General features: G+C 41.8%; 1 protein-coding gene and 1 pseudogene across 2 annotated transcripts; both read left to right on the top strand.

Moving 5' to 3' along the window:
- The first annotated feature begins 1,868 nt into the window (after window positions 1–1,868).
- LSM6 (LSM6 homolog, U6 small nuclear RNA and mRNA degradation associated) lies at window positions 1,869–16,434 on the top strand. 2 transcript variants are annotated; one of them, XM_015541919.2, is made up of 5 exons: window positions 1,869–1,991; window positions 3,645–3,734; window positions 10,392–10,507; window positions 14,134–14,247; window positions 16,210–16,434. In XM_015541919.2, the coding sequence occupies exons 3-5, from the start codon at window positions 10,414–10,416 to the stop codon at window positions 16,242–16,244; spliced, it is 243 nt and encodes an 80-aa protein (XP_015397405.1). In that variant the 5' UTR covers window positions 1,869–1,991; window positions 3,645–3,734; window positions 10,392–10,413; the 3' UTR covers window positions 16,245–16,434. The 2 variants fall into 2 exon arrangements, with proteins under 2 accessions (XP_015397405.1, XP_007091822.1); XM_007091760.3 differs by lacking the exon at window positions 3,645–3,734 and having other exon boundaries at window positions 1,871–1,991.
- A 4,429-nt stretch (window positions 16,435–20,863) lies between these two features.
- Window positions 20,864–21,035, top strand: LOC122238300 (annotated as a pseudogene).
- The last annotated feature ends 4,962 nt before the right edge of the window (window positions 21,036–25,997 follow it).

The following is a 25,997-nucleotide window of genomic DNA, read 5'->3' as shown; positions in this document are numbered from 1 at the left end:
TATTATGTTTATTCTTTTCTAATTTTTTTTTCAAGTTTATTTATTTATTTTGAGAGAGACAGCGTGAGTGGGGAGAGGCAGAGAAAGAGAGGGAGAGAGGGAGGGAGGGAGAGAGGGAGAGGGAGGGAGAGAGAGAGAGAGAGAGAGAGAGAGAGAGAGAGAGAGAGAGAGAGAGAATCCCAAGAAGGCTCTGCGTTGGCCAGGGGCCTGAACTCATGAAACATGAGATCATGACCTGAGCTGAAACCAAGAGTTGGACATTTAACAGACTGAGCAACTAGGTGTCCCTATTATGTTTGTTCTTTACAGCTAATGGTTTAAATGATACTTAACTTTTTCTAACATTATATTTTATACTGTAACAACTTCAAATACAGCCTTTTCAATGAATCTGTAATGCTTGGTTTTTACCCAAAGAGAGCTTTTAGAGAAGGATTATAAGGAAATCTTTCTTTTTAAATGTTTATTTATTTTTGAGAGAGAGAAAGAGAGAGAGAGAGAGAGAGCAAGCACAAGCTGGGGAGGGCCAGAAAGACAGGGAGACACAGAATCCGAAGCAGGCTCCAGGCTCCCAGTGCCGAGTGCCAAGCTTGGAGCTCTGAGCTGTCAGCACAGACAGAGCCTGAGGACAGGCTCAAACCCCCAGACTCCTCGATCATGACCTGAGTCCAAGTCTGATGTTTAACTGACTGAGCCACCCAAGCACCCCTAAGGAAATCTCTTTTTTCCATCAAATCACACCCAGTTGTTCTCTGTCGGCCATAGCAAAGAACCTATCTCTTTAACTAGGAGATATTTACAAGAGGGGAAACTCATTTTTATCATAGGAAAAAATTCTGCATCTTAGATCCATAACACTTAACAGGGTTAATCAAGAATCTTTTTAAAGAGACAGGTTTTTTGTTGTTGTTGTTGTTTATAGTGTTACAAATCATAAACAGAATTAAAGTATTAGTTTTCAGCTGATGAGGGCATGTGTGTAAGGAAACAAGGAATCAAGTCTTGGTATAACAGTTTTCTTTTTCTTCGCCCTTTCCATTAATAGCAAGAATATTGAGAATTCATGCAAAATTCCAAACCAAGTTCCCATAGTAGCACTTAAATAGTGTCTGCACACCATTTCCAATTAGAACTAGATTGTAATGTAACACAATTTATGCCATTATAATACGGAGTTACTTTAGTGATTTCGATTCTTTTTGTGGCAATTAACGTTGCCATGGAAACAATCTTTTGCTAATAATGACTTCATCTTCACACACTTAATCAAAACCCAAAAGTGGGGGAGCCTGGGTGGCTCAGTCGTTAAGCGGCCGACTTTGGCTCAGGTCATGATTTCGCGGTCCGCGGTCTGCGGTCCGTGAGTTCGAGCCCCGCCTCGGGCTCTGTGCTGACAGTGCAGAGCCTGGAGCCTGTTTCAGATTCTGTGTCTCCCTCTCTCTTTCTGACCCTCCCCCATTCATGCTCTGTCTCTCTCTGTCTCAAAAATAAATAAACGTTAAAAAAAAAATTAAAAACCCAAAAGTGGATTTAAAGATTTGAGGCTGCCTGTTTTATTTATTCATTTGCATTAACTTAATTAAGGACCTTTCTGGGTACGCGTAGTCATTACGCTAGCAGTAATACTCAGTTTAGTAAGACTTCAAACTATTTCTTGCATTTCTGCGTAAAAGAAATCCTGGCTGAAAGATCACTTCCAGTTTTCCCTTTTTAAGGGTGTTTGCTTTCTGTTAGAAGAGTGAGCACCAGCGCTTTCTACTTTGACCTCCAAAGCACCAACCTCGCCTTTAGGCAAGATTCTTGGATTTGCGCGTTCCAGCGAAGTCCGGCCTTTTCGGTCCTCGCGGGCTGCCGTAGCCAAGAAAGGCAGCACTCTGTTCCCCAGAAAAGTGCCACCTGCGGCCGCAGTTTCACTTTCGGTTTCACCCGGGTGGTCCGCGGAGGCAAGCTAGTGGCGCTGCTGGAGAGGAGGTTTGGATCCCGGCCACCAGGTGAGCCAGGTGGCTGTGCGGGCGGTTCGAGGCCCCAGTGTTCGTTCGCCGCGGGCGGGTTTGGAGAGTAGCAACCCGGATCTGGGCCAGGACGGAGCGTGGATTCCGGGGCCTGCGGATGGCGGGTGCCCGCACGATGCCGCGCTCACGGTCTCCTCTACTTCTGGAAAGGCCAGGAAGTCAGGAGATCTGTGGTCGCCGGCCCTGAGACCCCCGCACCCCCGCCCCCGGCACCCCTCCGGGGGGCGTCTAGACCACGCAGGGATGAACGGTAGCTGCCTGGCCCCACCGAGTTGGCTTTCGAGACCAATCCTGGTGTAGAAGTTCCCGAGGGAACCCCGACATTAGCCTGCGGATTGGGCGAGAAAGCGGGCCCGGAATACACGGGCAGGCTTCGCTCGGTTCCCAGGGCTACACCGACCACGTCGGGATGGTTCCGCTGACACGCAGGAATTGAGAGCTGGACCAGCCCACCTTACCCAGTCCATCTTACCCAGTCCTCAGGTTTCGGATGTCCACAGTTGTATGGTGTTAAGTCCTATCACCAGGACTTTTGTGTATAGGTGTGCGCGCGCTCGCTCATAGCAGGTATTTTTAGAGTGTCTAGAATTAGGCTGATGCAGATAAGGTTGGTAGTAGTGACTTAGTGTGCCACCCACGCCTTAGTAATACAGGATTATTGAAAAATTGAAAACACATAAGAATATGGTAAAGGAAGTAACATTCACTGAAACCTTTCCGCCTGCCATTTATTTGTGTATTTTACTCTTGTATGTACTACTTTCTATTCGAGCTTAGACTCCCTATTTTATCAGTTAACAGTATATACAGTCGTCCACTTTCATTTAAAAGTTCTTTCTAAAAACTTCTAATTTTCTATTTTTTGATTGGCTGCCTTTTCTGCCGTTGTGTAGGGCCCATAAATGCAGCCATTGCCTGACTGTGAGGCGTTTAGGGTGTTTGAGAAGTTTTGCTTCACTTAAAAAAATTTTTTTAATGTTTATTTATTTTTGAGAGGAAGAGACAGAGTGTGAGCCGGGGAGGGGCAGAGAGAGGGAGGGAGACACAGAATCCGAAGCAGGCTCCAGGCTCTGAGCTGTCAGCAAAGAGCTTGACGTGGGGCTCAAACCCGGGAACTGTGGATTATGACCTGAGCCGAAGTTGAGCGCTTAACCGGCTGAACCACCCAGGCGCCCCTTTGCTTCACTTTAGCATCCCAGGTAATACTTTGTTAAACTTAAGAAAACAAAAAACTGTATTTCAGATTATTTACTTGGACTAGATTCCGAGAAGTGAAATTATTACAATAGATGCTGTGTTCTACTAAGGTCTTTTTAGATCTTCATACCCTTTGCCAAATTGTTTTTCAGAAAAGTTTTAGTAGTTTACATCATTCATGTATGATAATGCCTGTTTTCACCAAAAGAGTGATAGCTCATAATACAGTTCTAATACATCAGCCTCTCTCTCTCTCTTTTGTGGTGGCATCTCACAATTCCAATTGCTTGAATTTTGTGCAGGAGTGTAAGAGGGTTATTTGGTGTGTGTGTGTGTAAATGTATTATTGGAGCAGAAGTCAGCATAGGCTGGACTGAGTGTTAGAGCAAGATGATCTCTTAAGTGATCATCTAGCATAACTTCCTTATTTTGCAGATGAGGAGCCTGGGGCCTTGAGAGGTGAAATGAGGAGTTATCCAAGGCATACAGCTAAATTAAGTAGCAGAGCTGGGATTAGTCTCCCAAGTGAGTACTCCTTATCCTGCATTGGGTGGTCTCTCACTAGACTGTGGCATATTTGGTATGAGAATTTTAAAAAAAGGTTTACATCACTTGGATTATTCTATCCTTTGAGAATTGTACCAAAGAACAAAGACTTAATCATCTGAGGGAACTGTAATACTGAAAAATGGGAAATTGACCATTTTCATGACCAGGATTAGAAATCCATTATTTATAATGGCAGCCCCTTCAAGATTTAGTTTTTAATTTTTTTTTTTAATGTTTATTCATCTTAGAGAGAGAGCACACAAGTGGTGGGGGGGGGGGGGGGTGGGCAGAGAAGAGAGAGAGGGACAAAGGATCCGAAGCAGGTTCTGTGCTGACAGCAGCAAGTCTGATGTGCGGCTCGAACTCACAGACTGTGAGATCATGACCTGAGCCACCCAGGTGCCCCCAAGACTTGTGACAGTTGTTTTCAGATTCTCTTTATGTCAGAATAAAGGATCTAATAAGTTGTATTTTGTACTCTATTATCTGGTTAGAATTGAGCTGTTCTCATTTATTATACCTTGAAGGTTTTTTAAAATTCTTTGTTGCTTTAAGACCAGTTGACATTTTGGGCCAAAAAATCCTGCGTTGTGGAGGGCTATCTTATGGTTTGTAGAACGTGAAGCAACGCCCCTGGCCTCCATCTACTAGATATCAATAGCACCACCCTTCTCCAGAATGTCTCCAGACATTTCCCAGTGTCCCCACTTGCTTACAGGAATTACTTGGGGAACTTTATAAAAATGTGACAGTGCCCCTTGCTCGGGGAGTCTGATTAGCAGCAGGCTTCAGGAATCTGCATTTTAACAAGCATCTCTGTTGACTCCATGCAGTTGGTTCTTATGTAACACAGAAACATTTCAGTTTTCTTCATTCTTCTTTTATTTGATGGTCAGTAATAGAGTTATTACTGTGCTGTAGCTATTTAAGTGCAGAGATGACACCATGCTAGTTACTATAACCGTAGTTTGTGGGTCAGGGAGAAAGAGACAGGGATTTTCCTTGGCACTGACATTAAATGCCCCCCACAGGCTTGGCTAGTGAGCTTACGAACCAGGGATACTATTTTCCCTGCCTCTGAGAAGCTTAGAACCTACCGTGGGAGACTGGTCAACAGGAAGACTACAGAACGGCCTGAGAAGTGGAAAGTGGTACCCTGAGGGCTGCGGTTCCTGGCTCACATGAGAGGGGTGAGGAAAGCAGCCCCTTACTGTGTGGGGAGGAGGGATTGGTATGAAGCCTTCAGAAGGGGGCCAGGTATGCCCCTGTCTCAAAAGGGAGATGTTTAGGGAGCTGCTCTCCGTGTCTGATGCCCTCTCCGTCCAGGGCTGTGTGTGTTTACTTGGGTTGTCATGTTGTGTTTCATTGTGATTTTTTTTTTTTTTTTTTTTTTTTTTTTTTTACTTTTCACGTTTTTTTCACCCGAAGCTGTCAGTGTGCTATGAGTAGGTGAAAGTTTACTGGTGAACATTGCCAAGAAACCAGGATTTGCATGGTTTGCAAATCTGCAAATCATCTGCTCAATAACGCAACTCTTGAAATCACATCAGATCTCCTTCTGAACCTTTAACCATTGTATTTCTTCACAGGCTATTTGTCACTTGAGGCATTTTCCCTCCAGTGCTCCTACTCTCCACCCAGATCTCCACTTACATCTCCATGCACGTCTGTGGCCATGCTCCAGGCTTAGCAGGAGAATCTAGACATATTCACAAGGACAGCTTTGAAAGGGCTTAGGCTTTGGGACCAAAAGCCTTACTTCTGCTTACCACCTTGCAGGGTTACTGTGTGAATTGCTTGTGAATCTAACATACATAGTTGGATGAATAAAATTTGTTTTTTTCCCCCCATTCTTTTACCAAAAAAAAAAATCTCTGCAGGGCAGTTTGCAGACGTTCTTATACTGGGCCTCTCATCTCAGTAGCTTCTGGCAGAAAATATACAGCCTTTGACTTAATAGCCATTTCTGAAAATAGGTCATTTAAAACAAGCCTGAGTAGGAGGCAGGGGAGGGAGAGAGCCATAGAGGTGATTATGGCTTTAATTTTGAAGGGAGAAGTTTTATCAAGGTGACCCCTGCAGAAAGGAGGCCTTTTTCTTCTTATGTGTTTATGGTTCAAGAGGCTTTTCTCTCGCTTCAGAAATGGTCAGAACTGTTCCTTCTGCTGTAACCAATTTAAAAGATGAACACTTAAAATTACGTGAGCCAAGTGATGGGAAAAATTGTGATGTTGAGACCAATTTACTCACACAAAATGGATTTATGGGCCAGTCATTAAGTAACAGGGAGTACCCAGGAAGCCTAATGAAGATGAATGTAAAAGACGTGGCCTCCTAAAGTGATGGATAAAATGTGTTTGAAGCAACCACCCTCTTTTCAAATAACTTTTAAAATGTGGTTTTTTTTGTTTTTGTTTTTGTTTTTTTTTCTAAGAGATTCTGCAGAACTAAGATGTCCTGGAGAATAAATGCAAAGCTTGGTATTAGTCTTTCCTTTCATGTGGCTCACAGTCCTTTGAGGGAGAAAGGACTTGTATATAAAAAAGTAGAGAATATAAAAGAGAGTAGTGACAGATGATATCAAATCCCAACCAAATGGGAAACGCATCCTGCCAGAACGAAGTGAGCTGGTCACCTCCACTCTGCTGTGGAAGTTGCAGGTGGAGCTCATGTGAATCTCTCCTTAGAACCCCCTTGTGTTTCCCTCCACTGACACAGTGTTCCCCATACTTGCCAGTTCAGAAGAGTCTGCTGGGCATGTGCAAGCCGGTTCCAGGGTTCTTTCCCGCACCCGCCGAATCAGAATCCCGAAGTGAGCCAATTGATTGCTGTTTAGGAAACTGACTTAGCGGCTGGAGCCCAAGCTCTTTTAGCCTGACTTGCCCTGCCTGCCAGAAATGTGGCCCTTCTCCCTTCTGCAGCTACATTTTGTCTTCCTTGCCTGTGTAGCATTTTCTCCTCAAACCCAAACACACAGTCTGCTGCCTTTGCCAAGATTTCTGTCCTTTCAGCCAGTGGACTCCTTTTCCTTCCCACTCAGTTCAGATGTCTCCCCCAGGAATCCTTTGACCCACCAAGCCTGCGCTAAGCGAGCTTCTCTGTGTGCTGCTCCCTGCACAATTCTGTCCAAATACATTACAACTGTTTAAAAAAGTTCTCCATTGGCCTGTCCTTGTGCCAGCTCTGGAGCGCAAAGTCTGAGGGCCCAAGGCTATGTGTGTCTCATTCGTCTCACACCCCCAGCCTCTGCGCCTGACACTTGGGCACTCACTTAGGCGCTGTACAAAAGTTAGAAGTGTTGAATGCCTTCAGGAAGAGATTGATGTTAATTGGAGTAAAAATGTGGCTTAATGGCAGAGGTGTGATCTTTGATGAGCTTAGAAGGAGATTATCTATGCTCTTTAAAAAGGTGAAGAAAGAAGATGAGTAACATTTTAAAAATAATTAATACCAGCAGTTGTCGAGGTTTGTGGTCTTTTTTTTTCTGTCATTAACTTAACTTTGGACAAGGTAGTTAATAATATTCCTGTCAACTAGATTTTCACGTGACAATGCATCGTAGTGTTATTTTTTAACACAAGATAAACAGCTAGTTTCATCTCAAGTCTTGTACCTAGAAAGTGCCATAATGGGATTTCCCATCTAATAGGAAATGAGCCTGACTCATGAGTTGAGTCTCTATCAGGCCTTTGGGGTTAATAGTCTCTCTGGCCTGTTCAACCACAAAACAGCACGTGTTCAGGACATAAATGAGGCAGTTTATAGACGAATGGGAAGATTCGTTTGTTTTTACTAAACCCATCAAGAGTACTGAATCTGTTACAAGGTTTACTTTGTAATATTTTTTCTTGTGTTCAAAACAACATAAAATTGTTGTGTGGTCTGAGTCTTGAATGAATAGTGATTGTACTGAATAGCGGTTGTAATTCCACTTATCTGTTGAGACTGTAGCTACAAAAATAAACTAGCAATCCAGTGGAAAAGTTAAATTAAAATTTCCTGAATAAAATAATTAGCTGATCACATTTTTAAAGTCTTTCAAGTCTTGGGGAGATGGAGTAGGGAATGGTCCAAATAACAGCTCCAAATTCAAGAATACTTTGTGAAATTTGCATTTTCTTTTGTTTAACTTAGGATGTTGACTTTTCATGGTTACAGAAAATTATTTTACTGAAATTATACTCCCTTTGTTTACTCACACTCTTTGAACAAGAGTTTAAATTCTTCTAGATTCTAAGTTTTTTAAGGTCAGAACCTGTGTGAATGAGATGTTTGTGAATTTCTTTGAAAATATGTGCAGACAGACACGTGTTTGTTGAAGAAATGAAAAGCCGACAACCTAGCATTCTACCTTACCCAAACTGCTGAGCCAGCACAGATTCACTTTGAGAAGATCTGCAAACAATGTTCCTAACCCTGAATTCAGGTCATTGAGTGAACAGATTTGGAGTGAAATAAGCTGGGCTGTTTCTGGAAGAATGTGTTACGAAAATGTTGATTGAAAACAATTTGAGTTTTTGAGCAGAATCCTTCAAATATTGTATCCATACTGATTTTTAAGTGTCAATACTATATGGCTACTAAAGAATAGCTTCATTTGACTGAAACAGAAAAATTAATTTTCAAATTCCTTTTGCTATCAGTTTTTGCTTAAGTAACCACAGTTTTGTTACATTGGTTTACCAGAATATTTTGAGCCAGATAACTGTTATATAACAAGATGGGTTTTGAAAGGAGTCTTTGGCAACTATGTATGTTTGATCTGGGTATATAATACTCTGTATTTCAGAGTCCTATTCTTGAATAAGACTTTTTCTTACTAAAAGGCAGCGTATGGAATGGGAGAAGATACTTGCAAGAGACATATCTGATAAAGGGTTTAGTATCCAAAATATACATAAAAAAAACTTCTAAAACTCAACACCCAAAAAACAAGTAATCCAATTAAAAAATGGGCAGAAGACATGAACAGGCATTTCTCCCAAGAAGACATACAGCTGGCCAACAGACACATGAAAAGGTGCTCATCACTGATCATCAAGGAAATGCAAATCAAAACCACAATGAGATAATCATGTCACACCTATCAGAATGACTAAAATCCACAGTGCAAGAAACAACAGGTGTTGGCACAGGATGTGGAGAAAAAGGAACCCTATTGCGCTTTTGATGGGAATGCAAACTGGTACAGCCACTCTGGAGAACAGTATGGAGGTTCCTCAAAAGTTAAAAATTGAACTACTCTATGAAAGTATTTACCAAAGAATATGAAAACATTAATTCAAAGGGATACATGCACCCCAGATTTTATTTATAGCAGCATTATTTACAGTAGCCAAATTTTGGAAGCAGCCCAAGTGTCCATCAGCTGATGAATGGGTAAAGAAGAAGTGGTGTATATATACAGTGGAATATCATTCAGCTATAAAAAGAATGAAATCTTGCCATTTGTAATGACGTGGATGGAGCTAGGGAGTATTAGTGATGCAAAAGTGAAATAAGCCAGTTGGAGAAAGACAAATACCATATGATTTCACTCATATGTAGAATTTAAGAAACAAAACAAAGGGAAAAGAAGAGACAAACCAAGAAACAGACTCTTAACTGTAGAGAACAAATGGATGGTTACCAGAGGGGAGGTGGGTGGGGGGATGGGTGAAATAAATGATGGGGATTAAGGAGTACTCTTGTGATGAGCACCAGGTGATTAAAATAAAAATTAAAAAAAGATAATTACATAGAGTATATATATTATAATAGAGGAAATCAAAATCTCTGGCTGCATTAGCAACTTTCAGGAGGCTCTATAAGGTTATGATTAAGAGCATGGGCTGGTCATCCACTTACTAGCCATGTGCCAGAGCAGGACCTCTGTGTCTTTTTCTTCATCTGTAAAACGAAGATTAAAAACAATACCTGCCCCATAAGGTAGTGAGGTTTAAATGGATTAATACATAAAAGCGCTTAGGTAAGTGCTGACATACAGTACACTCAAATACTAGCTCTCAATTATGATTATAATTATTTTGAGAAATGCTGTTTTGGCATCAGTCATTTGTAAATATGTCTACATCATATAACATAGACTTTAAAATATGACTGATTTGAGCTTGAATGTCGGTTCCATCACATTTGGGGGGCAAATTATTTCAACTTTTTGAGCTGTTATTTTCATTAGCAAAATGGAGGTATTAAGACATTCTTCCCAGGGTTCCTACAAAGATCAAATGCGATAGTGTTTATAAGGATCTTAGCAGAGTGCTCAGCATAGAGAAAGCATTCAGCAAATGATGGAGGTGGCCGTGGCTGTAATGCATATACTGACTGTGTGTGAGACAGTAGTGACAAGCGATTAAGAATAGGGGCTCTATTCATACAGGGGGCTGTGGTGAAGCTGTGTCATAGGGTCGCTGTGGGTTACCTGAGTGAGATAATGCATTCGTTTAGTATTTCGCTGTACGTACTGGAAACGTGTCAGCTGCCCTGTTGTGATAGCAGTAGTGAATGATGTTGAGTCTTCATCTGTGGTCCTTTGATACTTGACTTCCTGCAGATACGTTAAAGGTTTCCAGGCTTTTTGTTGTTGTTGTTGAATAATTAACTTTTGCCTTCACTTTTATTACCCCCTTTCAGATTTTTGATCAGGATTGTTACAATGAGTCTACGGAAACAAACCCCGAGTGACTTCTTAAAGCAAATCATTGGACGACCGGTTGTGGTAAAATTGAATTCTGGAGTGGATTATCGAGGTAATGTTTTCATGCTTCATCCTCACTGGTGCAACTAAATAAGTAAATATGACTTAACTGGTTTTTATTAATGTCTTAAACATATCCAGGAGACCAAAAAAGTATGGGTTCTCCGTAGTTTTTATGCCTATTTCTTTTCTACCCCTGAGATAGTTCCTTTTGGAGACAGTGCAGGTAGCAGAGTGTGTGCTTCTGACTTCCATTGTGATTTGTGTGACTGCTGTCTCCTGTCTGTGCTTTGAGACTGTGTGTGCCTAAGCTCCCTGGTAAGAGCCAGGGTTCTCAGTCACCTGGGGCATAAATAACCAGGTACAGAAGAACACCTTAGCCCAGCAGCATTCATTTTTGCCAAAGTATTCACGAATGACAAGCAGCTGTTTAGACAGTATCATTTTACAACATGAACTTCCCACTCTTACAATATGCTTGGACTCCAGATTACACCTTTCTTTTCTTTTAGAGAATGCTCTTTTTAAGAGGCTGTGACACTACTGAAATTAACTTTGTGGGGGAAAAATGGTATCACACATGCCATTTTTAAAAAAAATTTTTTTTTTTAATGTTTATTTATTATTGAGACAGAGAGAGACAGAGCATGAACAGGGGAGGGTCAGAGAGAGAGGGAGACACAGAATCTGAAGCAGGCTCCAGGCTCTGAGCTGTCTGCACAGAGCCCGACGCGGGGCTCGAATTCATGGATCGTGAGATCATGACCTGAGCCGAAGTTGGATGCTTAACCGACTGAGCCACCCAGGCGCCCCTCACATGCCATTTTTAAAAGTTACTAAATTCCTAATCTTCCAAAATTTAAGTATGTTTAATTACCTGGAATATTTCACGGGTGCAGATAATGAATTCATTAGCAGAGTAAAGCCTTTTGTCTCTTTTCTGAATGATGATAGTAATCTTGAATTTTTTCCTCTTTCCACACATGCAAATTTAATATTACTGAGAACTTACTGTGTGTCCATTACGTGCTAATCATTTCAATTTCCAATTTATCTTCACGTAAATCCTTTGAGATCCCTGTTTATCCCCATCTAGTAAGGGAGGAGCTAGGACTCCCAACTCAAGCTTAACTTAAAAGCCTTGTTAAGAAATCACTCTACTGTTTTTGTATGGCTTTAGTTTCTTGATATCAACAACATACCTCCAGTTTAGTTTGATTTTTGTAGTAGAACTAATGGATTTATACTGAATACTGAGATAGAAAGTCTCTATGTACCGCTTTACACCCATAAACTTTTGATGAGCCCAAAGGAGATACCAGACTTCTAGAGATTTGAACATATTCGCCAGTCATTTAGGATAGGGACGGTATGTTCACTATCTTCTCAGAATCCACTTCATTGGGGAGATTAGCCAGCCTAGCCTGACTTTTTTTTCTCTATCCTCATATTTTTTGAATATGTATTTCAAAAAATACATATTCAATTTTTTGAATTTGTAAAGGTAATATATGTGTTTTTCCTTTTTTCTTTTTTCTTTTTTCTTTTTTTTTTTTTTTTTTTAAGCAAGTTCAAAGCAAATAATGAAGAAAAGTATATAGAAGAAAGCAGTCGCTCCAAATTTTCCATTGAGATCATCAGGCTTACCAATTGGGACCTGTGTCCATATAAGCATAATTTTATATAAATGGAATCATCTGTACATACGCCCTTATTTTCTTTTTTTACATTAAAAAAAATGCATTCAGTTCTCTGACACTACAGAATGTTTAATGCTGCATAGGAGTACCTTATGTGGATGTGCCACCACTTTGTTTTTGTTTTTAACTAGTTTCCTGTTAATGGACACGTAGGTATTTACCGAGTTTTTGCTATTTTAAGTAAACAACTCCGCTTCTTTGACATGTATTTTGAACACTTGTCCAAGTATTTCTTTAGAAGAAATCCTCTGGGCTAGGATTTCTGTGTTAATGAGCTTGCCAAGTGGCCCTCTCGTCGGGGCAGATGGGTTTATTCTTCTCTGTGTTCTCACCAACCCTTGTATTAGCCTTGTTTTCAACTTTTCCATTCTAATTGGCAACAAGTAATAGTTTCGTTTTGTTTCTGTTTCTTTGTTTACTAGTGAAGCTGAACCGCCTTTCACATGGCTAGTAACCATAATGATTGAATTAAAAAACCCAGCTCTCTGTAACAATTTCTCTTGAAGTTTAAAGAAAACTTTGTTTCTTCTGTTATTCATAGTAGTTTATCCCTTAGAGAAGGGAGGGGGTTACAATTACAACCTCCTGGAATCTTTTTCGTAAAACAACCTTTGCCAGGAGAAGGGATATTTTTATTAGTGAATATTTCATTTTGGAATGCCTTTAGTTAAGTTTAAAATAGATTTGCATATCATGTTTCAGAAGTTTCTTGCCCGTTTAGGATTATGGTTTTGATGTAGAATGATACAGCAGGAAATAAACTACAAAGTTACATCCTAAACTTTCTTTTGATAGGAAATAATTGTTAGTAATTGTCCATAATCTATTCTGGTTCTCTGAAAGTGTGCAGCTTCTAGCAGAATTCCGTTAGGTTAACGTCTTGTGTTCTCATGACACACACAATTGGGAAAAGAAACTTTTTGTTTAGAGGAAAATGGGGGCAGAGGCAGAGTGAGGAGCATATTAACGAAGTGGAGGCCAAATGAAGCCATCGACTTGACTAATTGAATCAAGTTTGTACTGTTTGTTTTCACTTAATTTTTTTTTCTAGAAAATACCACTTTAAGTTAGAGACCCGGACTTAGAGGCTTATATATTTTCACCTTTTGGAAAAAACAAAAAACAAAACAAACAAACAAAAAACTTGCCCTGATATATATATATATATATATATATATATATATATCAGGGCAAGTTTTGCACAATTTATGCCATTTTAACACCATTAAAAAGATTCACTCAAACAGCTTTTCCTTAAAAGCTCCTCAGAACATCTTGGGCCACTTTTCTATATTAGTCTGGATTTGAAAATATTCTAACTGTGACAAAACAGAAAGGGATGTGTTATAATGCAATATGTTGCCCTCTCTTCTCAAGCTGCTCTTCACTGTGAGTCACAGCTTTAAGATGTGCCTTCAGGAGCACCTGCTGTCTCCTCTTCTATTATTTTAACAGATTGCGGAGACTTCCTCTTAACCCTGGAGTACATTCATCTGCTGCAGTAGATGTTGCGAAAGAATGCAATAAATCTGCCAGACCCATATTTCACTTAGTGGCTGAAGTAAGAAATGCCACTGGAAGCAAGGAGTCTTGGCCAGTGGTCATTTGTTCCTGCATAATTGCCCACTCCTGATTTTAGCTTTCAAAGGATGGTGTCTTATTTGGAACATGCTTGTTCTGTTATTTTTGGGGAGGCTTTAGAACTTGCTGTTGTTATCACACATATCACGAAGCAAGTGATAGTTTGATGTTTTCCCTCTTAGCGGTGGGTATATGACTGCTTTCACACTGTATGCTTCTTAGCCTTCCTTCACAGTGGCACAGAATGAACCGATCTGAGTTTCATTTACAGTGTGAATTTTTATATTAAGCATGTAAGAGCTAACAAATAAAGAGATTGTCAGCTCTAAGGTATACCCTGTAATTTTCAACTCTGACTTGCTTTAAGTATCTTCTCTTTGACTAAATCTGCCTCCAGGGGTCCTGGCTTGCCTGGATGGCTACATGAATATAGCCTTGGAGCAGACGGAAGAATATGTAAATGGACAGCTGAAGAATAAGTACGGGGATGCATTTATCCGTGGAAACAATGGTAATATTCTCTCACTGTACAGTTGTGTAACATCCAAAATAAGCCTTTTTGTTTATAATCAGGATCCCCAGCAGATTTTCTACATAATTCAAAAGTTTAGTTTTAGTTTTGCCTTGTTAATTTTTAACTTCTTATATCTCAGATCTTCACTGTGACCATTTTTTTTAAGATGCCTCCTGGAGTTTTAGAATAGGCATTCTCACCTTCCCTCTCTTTACTAATGAAGAACCGAGGGGCATTAGTATACTGACCCAGAACCCGGTACTTTTGAATACAGTTGATTCTATTCCCCCAACACCGCCTCTCACAGTGGCAGTTGGAGCCAAAACGATGGCCCCTGTTTCCCCGCTGTCTTTGGTTTGCATCATTTGGCAGTCAGCTTGTCCTGTGTGTCCTTTTCTGTCTTAAACATTCAAATGCCTGTTGTGGACGTTTGCATCCTTTAGTTTGGCAAAAAAAAAAAAAAAAAAATGACAAAATAGGAAATAGGGTTCTAAAGTTACTCTGCTAGTATATTGCTATGATTATTACAGTTACTTTTAAGTACCTTGTTTTAAACAATTATCATTAGAGTCGTATTTGAGTTTCTCAGGGGGAAGGGAGAGACATCAAAACCGTGGTAACTGCCCTTCGACCCATCCCCACTCTTTGGTCCCATCCCTCAAATGGAGTTCAGGTTTTTTATGGACGTGCATTCTTTGGTTCTGGGTAATTTCTTCATCCACCTTTCCAGCTGTATCTCTGCTCTGAAGTAAGTATCCTGACTTACTGTAGGTGTTCTGTCTCCTGTTCTTACAGTACCACATTTTCTCACGTCCTCTCTTTTTTTTACATCTTTTGCTGGCTTTTTAGTCTTCCCAACATGGAAAATTTCCTCTCTTTTTTTTTTTTATATTATTCTTATTTTACTCCCTCCATTTACTAGAAATGTTATGCTCTCTCCCCATCTCCAGACAGCTGATAGCAGTAGCCGCCTGTGAGTGGTGACAGGCTAGATCCTGTCACATGCACACCACATCTAGCGCTTGTCCAGTTTCCCAGGCGTGTTTTTGCTGTCATTCTGATGATTCCCGTCATGTAACTTTTTCCACGATGTAATCAGCAGTAGTTCTCTTTAGCCGCCCCCCCCCCCCACCGAGATTTACATCTTTGTCTCTTAAAGAGGATCCCCACTTACTTGTTTAATTTGTGCTACGTTCTTTGGTCAAAATGCCTTTTAATGTCACTTTGAAGAGCCGTGTCGGAGTCTCAGTAGGCAGGGGGGTAGAGGGTGGGAAGAACACCTCCGGTGAAAGCCTGAGCAGAGTCCCCTAGTTCTCACATTTCGTCTTGTTCTCATGGACTACCACATACCCTGAAGGGTCCGGTTTAAGTGTTCACAAGAGGACTAGGTGAGCAAAACTTTGGGTAACACCAAAGGTTGATATTTTAAAAGGGAACTCAGAATAAAACTTTTAGTATTTTAAAAACAAGAACAGAAGCAAAACAAAACAAACAAAAAAACCCCACAAAAACTCCTCAGCCCTTGTTTATTGCGTTGTAATTAAAGAATAGTAAACAGCAAGTTTAGAGTTTTTATTGGAGAGATGGATGGAAATGTTTTTTATTGTTAATCTGAAGTCTCCCCTGGTGGCTTTACTGATTTGCTTTCCTACCAGCATAATAAATCTGTAATTATAAAACATTCTTAGATTCCAGGGATTTTCACATCCCTTCTGTTTTGTTCTCCTGGTCTCAGTTTGCAGTCACATGTACAGCCAGCACTAGAACACAGGCCTGTAAGACATCAGACGCACGTCTAGATTCATGAAATTAGTTTTTCAGTCCTAGACGTTATCGTGTCGTATGAAAATTCCCTTTAAATTTGCAGAGATGTTAGGCCAACATCTATTTGCTTTTAGAACTTGCTGTTGTGAGACTTAAGCACAGGTTTTTTTCAACATATTTATTTTTTCTTTTCAGTATTGTATATAAGTACACAGAAGAGAAGGATGTGAAGACGCCAGGAGTACAATACTTTTCGTACTGGGGTATATTTTTTTATGAGATTTTTGGGGGGTTCCTTTGTGACTTCCACTTGTCCCATTTCATAATAGTTGGTGATTTTTCACTGACCTGCGAGGAAGAGAAATGTACAGAATTGTGATAATGTAATTGCGACGCGTTCCTTCCTATTTAAGTTTCAGTCGTTTCCTTTTACCTCTGTGTCAGTGTGCAGAAAGCAAAAGAATAAAAAAAGAAAGAAAAGCTGTTTCCCTGTACGTGATTTCAACCCAAGGCTGCAGCGGTGTCATATGCTCTGATTGCTTTACTTACTTGTCTGATGAAAGGATGCATGCGGCGGTAATTAAAACATTTTAGAGACGTCCTTCTTTAGCCCATCGCCTTCGATTTGCCACACAAAATGCGTGAGTGGAAATGTTCGACAGAGGCCTCCGGTTTCAGTCTGAGGCTGAGCAGGGTTTGTGAGGTCAGAAGTTCAGCCTCTGATTCTGTCACCTGGATAGAAAGTAGAGCTGGGGATCCGCAACAGCAGTGGGAATCTGAATGGGGTTGCGGGGGAGACCCAAACTCCAGTTAGCAAAAAGCACCCCAGTTAAGCCAGGTCTGTCTGCAGTCACCTTGCACTGCCTGTGCAGTTAGACTGGTTAGGTTTTCTTGCCTTCTTTCAGGAGCATTGGCATCAGTGTCCTTCTCTAATTTTTATGAAACACAGCAGGGGAGGAGCCAGTCACGTACATATGTCTGTCTGGCAGTGGTTTCCATTAAAGCAAAGCCTGGAGTTTGTAAACTTACTCAGGTTCCAGTTGCTTCACCGTGATTGAGGGAGAATTTCTCCTCACCCCCGCTGGGGAGGGGCTCCTGGGAAGCCTTTCTCTCAGATCCAAGCTGTGTGGGAGTGTGATGTTGTCCAGGAGCAGAGCACCAAGCATTCACGTTGCTTGGCACAAGGCGGCCCCCTCTGCATTATGTGACTCCCGCTGAGAGGGTTTTCACAGTTTATTAATGAGATTTCCACAACCCCGCTTTATTCTCTGAGCAGTTTATGCGGTCTCTAGGAACAGCACATGTATCTGGGCACTGAGGTTGAATGAATACCAGACAATTGTGTGGACGTTGTATTGGCCTTCCTCCTCTCCCTCCCCAAGCTGAACAGCATTCCTGTTCCAGGAGCCAGTCGTGTGATTTCAAACAATTGCCTGGTTGAAGGATGTTGTGGGGGGCAGGAGAGGGAAGGAGGGAGGAAAGGGGTGGTGCCAGTTCCGGGGAAGTATATGTGGCATTTTGTCTTGCTTTATTTTAAAGATCAGAGTAATTGGAAACAATTATTTTTTAATAACTGAGGAAAGGTGAACAGGAACATTTCACAGGGTTTTACTGTGTGCACACCAAAAAGAAAACACTTTATGCTATGCTTCAATAATTTATCACTTCTTGACAGGGGCTTGAAAGGGTTCAGTCAGTAAGTACAAATCACCAGGACAACTTTTTTTTTTTTTTTCCCCAAGTGGTGTATCAATCATAAACAACCCCCAGATCTCGGTGGTTTGAAACAACAAATGATGCTCACTCATGCTCCACGTCCACAGGGGCCAGCCGGTGGGATTCCCGCTCATCGTGGTCACCTGGGGGCTCTGACTCTTGTTTCTACCATCTCGGTGGGACTGAGGTTCCGTGCTACAGGGGAGGGGCATAAGCAATCATACCAGCTCTTAAATGCTTTCACCGGTGGTGACCCGCCCCCCCCCCCCCCCCCCCCATCACTTTCCCTCCATCTTGTTAGCCAAAGCAAGTAACATGGTCATGGTTTACTCTCAGTTTCCTGGAAAGTGTAATTTTTGTTTTACAGACCCAGGAGAGAAAACCAGAAATGTTGGTGAGCAATGGCAGTATTTACCACAGTGTGAGTGTTAGGATTCTCCAGAGAGTCAGAACTAATAGGTTGTGTATGTAGATGTGTGTGTGTATAGATATATACACATACGCAGAGAAAGAGAGTTACTTTAAAGAATTGGCTCATGTGATTGTGGGGACTGACAAACCCAAAATTCACAGGGTTGGCTTTTAGGCTGGGGACCTGGAGAAGAGCTGCACCAGAGACAGTCTGCTGGCAGATTCCCCTTCTGGGGGAGGTCAGTCCTTTTCTGTTAAGGTCTTCAGCCAATTGGATGACACCCACCCACATTATGGAAGGTAATCTGCTTTACTCAAAGTCTACTGATTTAAATGCATCTCATCTAAAAAACACCTTCACAAAAACATTTAGAATGTTTGACCAAATATCTCGGTACCATGGCCTAGCCCAGTTGACACATGAAATCAACTATCACAGCATATTAACTGTACCCTTTGCATTATAAATCTCTCTCACAGAAACGAAGTATACCCAAACCCAAAGTGCATAGTCTCAAATTTTATTGCTCATGAAAAAAGAATCCTTTGTCTGCTAATAGTGCGATTGAGGAACCTGTGTTCCTGGGGCTTTCACTACCTCTTCGTTAGATTCCAAAGAGAACTAGTGATTGGTTCCTTCCATGGTTTCAGAAGCTGGGTCTGGATAGATTGCTCTGGTTTTGTGGTTGCAGGACAACTTAGAAATTCCCAGCTAACATGTTCCTGAACTTAAAACAAAAATGCAGAAGGTGAGAACAACCTTCACATAGAGCAGGTAAGCATTACCTCAAGCCACATATTGTGGGGAGATGGGCTTGGAGTCTTTTGCGTGTATCAGAACCGTGCTCTGTAAACCATTTCAGAGGCACAGGGGTATACTCCTCTAACACCAGTGGACCCTTACCACTTTTCGTATGTTAGGTTTGTGTGGCGCTCACTTTCCAGTGTATTTGGAAGTATTTACAAGCACAAATCTATCCCGAGAGGGTGAATGTGCCGTCCATCTGGTTCAAAGATGGCCTGTTAGTAGGACCTCATGTTGGAGCGTGGCAGAGTTCGCTTCACACCCTCTGGCGGATCTCTAAGATGCTGGGACTGCCCCAGTAGAGCACCCGCAAGGGGGCCAAGCCCCGTCTGGATTTCATTAGTCACCTGAGCTGAGCCCCACAGTCTCCCGTTGTGGTCACTGAACAAGGCAGTCCCCTTTTTTTCCAGACGCGGAGCCCTGAAGCAAAGAAGTAAAGTGACTTGCCCCGGGTCACTGGGGGAGTCGCTGCCACCAGAGTAGCAGTTCCCACTGCTATTTGATCGGGGTCTTAAATGTCAAACTCCTGTCCGTTGATTCCATCCAGCGTGCATGGAATCAATAAATCAGTTTTCTCTTCTCTTCATCCTCCTGGTAATCTAAATAGGAAGGTCCCGAGGTGTGCTCATGGACTGCCGTCCTCTGCATTGGGAGATGGGGTGGCTGACAGTGATTTGTTGTCACTCTTGCCCAGGTATGACAGGAAAGATCAGTAGGCAGCCAGCAGCCCTTTACACACGGGCCCAGGTGAAACCCGCCCCTTGGCTGGTGTCTGCAGTTTGCAGAGTCTTGCTTTTCTTGAGATGCCTGTCTCTTAGAATTTGTTTTTCTCTCTGGAGTGTCCCTGTTCCTAATGACTACATGACAGGCTGTTTGCCAGCAGCCCTCCGCTGTGTCTTCATGTTAGAAGCCGCATCGTCAGGCGCAGGACGTACATAAGAGAGATGGCGACAGGCTGTGTGTGACCTCAGTCACCCTTCCCTCCCTGGCGCAGTTCTGGCTGGATCCGCTGTCCTGTGTCCCAGGCTCATTTGCTCAGGTGTCTAATAAAGACAAATAATTTGGTGCCATGTCAAGAGTGAGGCCTTCCAGGCCACCCGACCACCCTCCCTGGAACCCATCACTGTCCTTAAGCGTACTTAGCACACACATGTCACCCCCACCACCCCATGACACCCCTCTGTGCCCTGACCCCGAGCACATGTGAGGCTTACTTAGAATCCAGCAAGGTTACATCGTGTTTCACATTAAATATGTTTTGTTTGATACGCTTACTCAGGACGTCACTTTTGCTGTTCATATCATTATTCAGTTTATTATAAAAAAATTTTTTTAAATCATGTTTTTTAAAGTTCTTTTATTGAAACTGATCACTTTGGAAACTGTGAGGACAAAGTCCAGGATGATCACGAGATGTAATAGGCCTTGATCAAAATGCCGTATTGTTTCAGAAGAAAAGAGAAATATCTATGTAAAGAAATATTAAAATAGAGGGTGAAGGAGAATAGGCACCTTCCCCCCCACCCCCGACCAGTTAGAAATGTTTCCCTCAAGGGGGCACCTGGGTGGCTCAGTCAGTTAAGCATCTGACTTCGGCTCAGGTCATAATATCGTGGTTCGTGGGTTTGAGCCCCACATCGGGCTCTGTGCTGACAGCTCCGAGCCTGGAGCCTGCTTCGGATTCTGTGTCTCCCTCTCTCTCTGCCCCTCCCCTGCTCATGCTCTTTCTCTCTCTCAAAAATAAATAAAAACACTAAATTTTTTTTTTTCTTCTTAAAAGAAGAAATGTTTCCCACATGGATTGGTTTCGCCTGGTCAGGGAAATGAAAGTGTTGTTTTAACCAAAAGGGCAACCAGGTTAAATAATCAAGCAATCAGACAATTTAAGGACCCTTCTCTTCATTAAAAACCATTGCAATCGCTTCTCGGCCTTTTGGCTAAGATCAAGTGTAAAAACCATTGCAAACTTTTAATAAGCTTGCTTTTTTAATTGTCATTCATTTTCCTTTAGTGAATGAAACTTCCCCAAAGCCAACACGTTTTCTTCTTCCTTCCCCATCTTTCTTCTGTTTTATGGGAAAGAAACCACTTGTCAGACTCCATAGTTCCCAAATTATGGGACACCACCCCTCCCAAATTATACAGGCATCATTTCTCTCAAAGTTGCCCTGATTCTGAATTCATGTCAGTTTATTATTCTAACAAGCTGACCCTTCCTCAAAACTTCTGTGTGGAGGTGAAGGGGGTGTGTTAAAGTCACTGTTGAATTTCAGTGGAAACAGGACCCCTACCAAGTCAGTGACTCCTTGGAGGGCTGGAGGAAGGAACATCACTGAGCTAGGTGCTTTGGGAATTTAACGAAACGTGAAGGAAGAGAGATTCCTCTCTGCCTCGTTGAGTAAGAGACACATTACTCCAGATTAAATTGGAAACAGGAGACAAGTTAACTTTAGAGCCATTGTAGACTGGAAGCTCCCTGAGGGTAAGGCTGTGTTTCGGTGTTTTGTCTCCAACGGCTGAAGGTGTGTGGTACATTGGTCCTCAGTTTGCTGTCTTCCTGCTGACAACTGCACAGAAACTCAATCTTGATGCCCTTGAATAATTTACCTCTGTCTTTGGCAAGCATTTTTGCTTCCAGATGGAAATACTCTCACCCTCAGTATCAGGCCCATTATTATTACTTGAAAGTTTCGAAACACTGGCAAGGAGGCAAGTTACAGTGCAATGGGGACCTTAACATCCGCGGGAGGTTCATCCTGCCACAAAGAGACCATCTGACACATCTTGACTTGCCCTGCTGATGGTTCCATTGCTTAGAAGTTAGAAGACATACCAGGGAAGGCTGATACTGGACCCGTAAGGAGGAAAGGCACCAACAGGGAAGTGATGGGAAATTGGAGGAGAAATGACTTTGCCACCCTGGTATGTGTACCACGGAATAAAATAAATGTTGAATGTAGTCAGACACATCTCCCAGCCTTTATGAAAGTAGATGTCAAAAAGTTCAGAGAAAATGTCACCTGTGGGAAGAGACTCTAGACATTTAGAAACCTTTTATTTTTTATTTTTTTAAGTGTATTTATTTCGAGAGAGAGAGAGAGAGTGTACATGCACGAGTGCACACAAGAGTCGGGGAGGAGCAGAGAGAGAATCCCAAGCCGGCTCCACACTGTCGGCACAGAGCCCAGCACGGGGCTCGATCTCACGAACCGTGAGATCATGACCTTAGCCAAGATCAAGAGTTGGACGCCTAAGCGACTGAGCCACCCAGGCGCCCAGGAACCTTTCTAAAGTCTCCTTCTATACACAGACTTCTAAAGAGAAAGTAAAGGCCAGCGCCTTCAGAGTTCCATATAAAAATATGGAACAGCCAGTAGGTATTCAAGGCTGGCTTTCTGCTGGCCACTGTTCTAAACTCTTTACAACTCTTAATTTTTCCCAACAACCCCACGAAAAAGACATTAATCCTTCTGCAAATGGGGAAATCTAAGCACCAAAAGGAACTTGCTCAACATCCCCCAGCTAGTAAGGGGCAGGGGTGGGATTTAAGCCCCTCAGGCTGGCTCCAGGGACTTTAAACCATCACCTGAATGTGTCAAGAAGCCCGAACCCCCAAATGAAAGGAGGCTTTTTAGAATAAAGTGAACAACGAAATGACAGGCCCTCTTGTTAATGAGGACAGCATGGCATTAACAGGTGGCTAGAAGACCAGGCTGATTGGGCCTTATTTCCTTCCTTTATTCTTTTTTTCAATGTTTATTTCTTTTGAGAGAGAGTGTGCACAAGCCAGGGAGGGGCAGAGGGAGACAGAGGATCTGAAGCACAGAGAGCCAGGTGTGGGGCTCCAACTCACAAACGGTGAGATCGTGACCTGCACCGAAGTCGGATGCTTAACCCACTGAGCCACCCAGGCGCCCCACCTTTCTTTGCTCTTCAAAAGGAGTAATCTCCAAACTGAAAACCCTGCTGGGAGAGAAACAGAGTCCACACAAACACCGAAGACTGTGGACCCTCTTAAGTCAACTCAAGTCTCCAGTGGCGCCCGATGCAGAGGCCGCTGCACAAGACAACTTGCTGGCAACACCGTGGAAATGCCGCGAGGAGCCTGTGAGACTCAAGAACTGAGAGATGAAAATACACTCTGGCTTAAAAAAAGGAGGAATAAAGGATAGGGAAACAGTAGGCCAGTAAAGATGTTAAAACCTTGCACTGCTCAAAAAATTAGAACAAGGCTTAGAAAAAAAAGGTGATTTTTTTTTTTTTTAGAAGGCAGGACAGATTCGCTTGAACAAGTCTTCTCAAGACCACATAATATTTAATCAGCAGAGTTTCTAAACTACTGAGCTACAGGAATATAATTGTCATGTCCTCACCGTCACCATCGGTGTCGTCCTGGCTAACAACTACTGAGCAGTTTCCTCGTGCCACATGTTGTCTAAAGCGCTCAGCATACATCACCTCATTTAATGCTCGGGACCAACCACCCCCTATCCTAGTAGCGGCCTCTCTTCGTCTTAACGCGTGGAACACCACTTCTCAGCCTTGTGGACAAAAATAAAGTAGAGTAGTTGTTAATATGATCAGAGGATGTGCGACTGATTCCTGGAAATGAAGAGGGATGTATGTGTACATAAACACAGCCGTGTGGGAACAACTGTGCTTATGTTACAATCTGTTCTTGCTTCTATACAGTTTAATATTTTCATCAATTACTCAGGTAAAGGGAAAAGAAAGAGTTTTCAGGTGGTGTAGTGTAGGTGGGGAGAGATAATGCCAGAAATAGAATCAAGAGTGAGAAAGCCCAAGGAGCTGGAATAAGAGTAAAAGCAATAAACTGGAAACAAAAAATCACTTCAATTTAGGGTTTGGGTTTTTTTTTTTTGTTTGTTTGTTTTAAGTATATAACACAGCTTGGGGAGACCCAGAATTACTGAATCCCAATGTTGGAAGGAATTCTTGGTTTTCCCACCAAGTCTACGTCAGTGTTTCGAGTTCCACATGATGGGAGATTTAGTGGATAAAGATCAGTAGTTTAAAAAAGTAAAATAGAGAAAAGTCAAAGTGCACCACTTACAGGAATTATTAGTATTATTGTGTGAGCTTCTGTTTCCATTTTATTCTTGGTTGTGTATGCCCTTGGTGGTGACATAAAATTTATTTTCTACTAGAGAGTGTGGTCAAAAAATTTGAAAGCCACTACTATGGCCAGTTCTTAAAATACTTGTACTTCATTACTTCATTAATTCCCCTTCATTAATATATGGGGAAATATAGAGATTTGCACTTTGTACAGATATGACTCAGAGGAAGATATTTTTCCACGTACTGTTGAATTTAAATGTGTCTCACTGTAGCTTGAGCAAATTGGTTGTGTCTCAGCCCTGCCACATACTGGCTGCATGATCTTGCTCACATCATTTCACATTAAAAATTTGTTTTCAATTTTTATTTATTTTTGAGAGAGAGACAGACAGAGTGCAAGCAGGGGAGGGGCAGAGAGAGAGGGAGACACAGAATCTGTGAAGCAGGCTCCAGGCTCTGAGCTGTCAGCACAGAGCCGGATGAGGGGCTCAAACTCACAAGCTACGAGATCATGAGCTGAGCTGAAGTTGGATGCTTAACCGACTGAGCCACCCAGGCAACCCTCATTTCACCTTTTTAATCCAAAATATCCTAATGTATAAAAACGGAAATATTACCAATATCAAAGCAATAACACCTTCCAGACCTAATGTGATGGTAAAATCTTTTTCTTTCTTCCTTCCTTCCTTCCTTTCTTTCTTTCTTTCTTTCTTTCTTTCTTTCTTTCTTTCTTTTTCTTTCTTTCTTTCTTTCTTCTTTCTTTCTTTCTTTCTTTCTTTCTTTCTTTCTTTCTTTCTTTCTTCTTTCTCTTTCTTTCTTTTTAAAGAAGGCACTTTAAAAACTGAAGATTTTTACAAATGCTATTCTCCCTTAGAGCCCTTAAATTCACCTTGGGCATTCTTGTAAACCTTTCAGCTATTTGAAGACAGTTATTATGAACCTTCTCCCCACAAGTTGAATCTCCCTGTCTGTTCAGCCACTCTTCAGAAATGTGCGGTTCAGAGTCGACAAACCATTCTGGCACTTTCTTCCAAATGCACTCCATGTTGTATATGTTTCTTCTGTTTTATTTATTTTTCTCCTGCGTACTCATTTTAAAGTGAGCAGTCAACCTGAGAAATAACACGCAAGCTGTGTGTTAGGCACAGGATATTATTGATGATTACTTGGCTGTTTCCAAACTTGTTTTTAATGCTGGGATATACTCATCTTCCACAAAAATAAAACAGGGTGCCCAGAATCTAATTCCCAATGTAGACTAAAATCTCAGAATATAATGGAACAATTATGCTCCTTGTTAGGGAGACAAAATTGCACTAAAATTTTTATTTTGGCTGTTTTGTTTTTTAGTGACTTTTCAGCTAAGAGCTCTAATGTGCTTTCTTGTTGTTTTTGTTTTTAGTTTTTAGTTTTTTTTTTTTAAATGCCTGCTGGTGAGCCATATCTTCTCCATCTTGGGTTTATGCCATTGGTTTTTTTCTGACCTAAGAAAAGCACTTCACATTTGTCCTTGTTTAATTTCATCTTGTTAGATTCAGCTCATTGCTCTAGCCTGTCAAGATCGTTTTTCATCATTATTTTGTCATGCAGTCATCTGCCTGCTCCTCCCAGTGGCTGGTCACCCACAGGCCACAGTCGCATGCCTGCTACACCTTCCTCCCATAGCCCTGGAGAGAAGAAGCCACAGGAAACCCCTGTCCAGGTGACATGATGGAGTAGACAATGAGTGTCCTTTAGGGGAAGTCACTCAGACCGTTTACAATTCTTCTTCTTGTCCTTGTGTTATTTTAGCCCATTTTTCCCCCTATGGTCTATAAAGATAAGAAACAGGCAATTGATTATATTTACCTTTTTTACCTAGCTGCTAGGAAGCTCAGAGACTGAGCCAATCATCCATTTTTAGTGGGTCTAAAACATTCCGAACTCCATAGAAATAAAATAATAACACATGTGGTAGAGCTTTTTTCTA

This window comes from Panthera tigris, chromosome B1 (assembly GCF_018350195.1).
Source record: "Panthera tigris isolate Pti1 chromosome B1, P.tigris_Pti1_mat1.1, whole genome shotgun sequence".
NCBI lineage: Eukaryota > Metazoa > Chordata > Mammalia > Carnivora > Felidae > Panthera > Panthera tigris.
Note: the sequence above shows the minus strand (reverse complement) of the source record. Positions and strands in the feature narration are given on the sequence as shown.

Coding starts and splice junctions, on each gene's coding strand:
- LSM6 (XM_015541919.2), top strand. CDS start 10,414: ATGAGTCTACGGAAACAAACCCCGAGTGACTTCTTAAAGCAAATCATT. Junction 10,508..14,133: donor TTCTGGAGTGGATTATCGAG/GTAATGTTTTCA, acceptor ATCTGCCTCCAG/GGGTCCTGGCTTGCCTGGAT. Junction 14,248..16,209: donor ATTTATCCGTGGAAACAATG/GTAATATTCTCT, acceptor TTTTCTTTTCAG/TATTGTATATAAGTACACAG.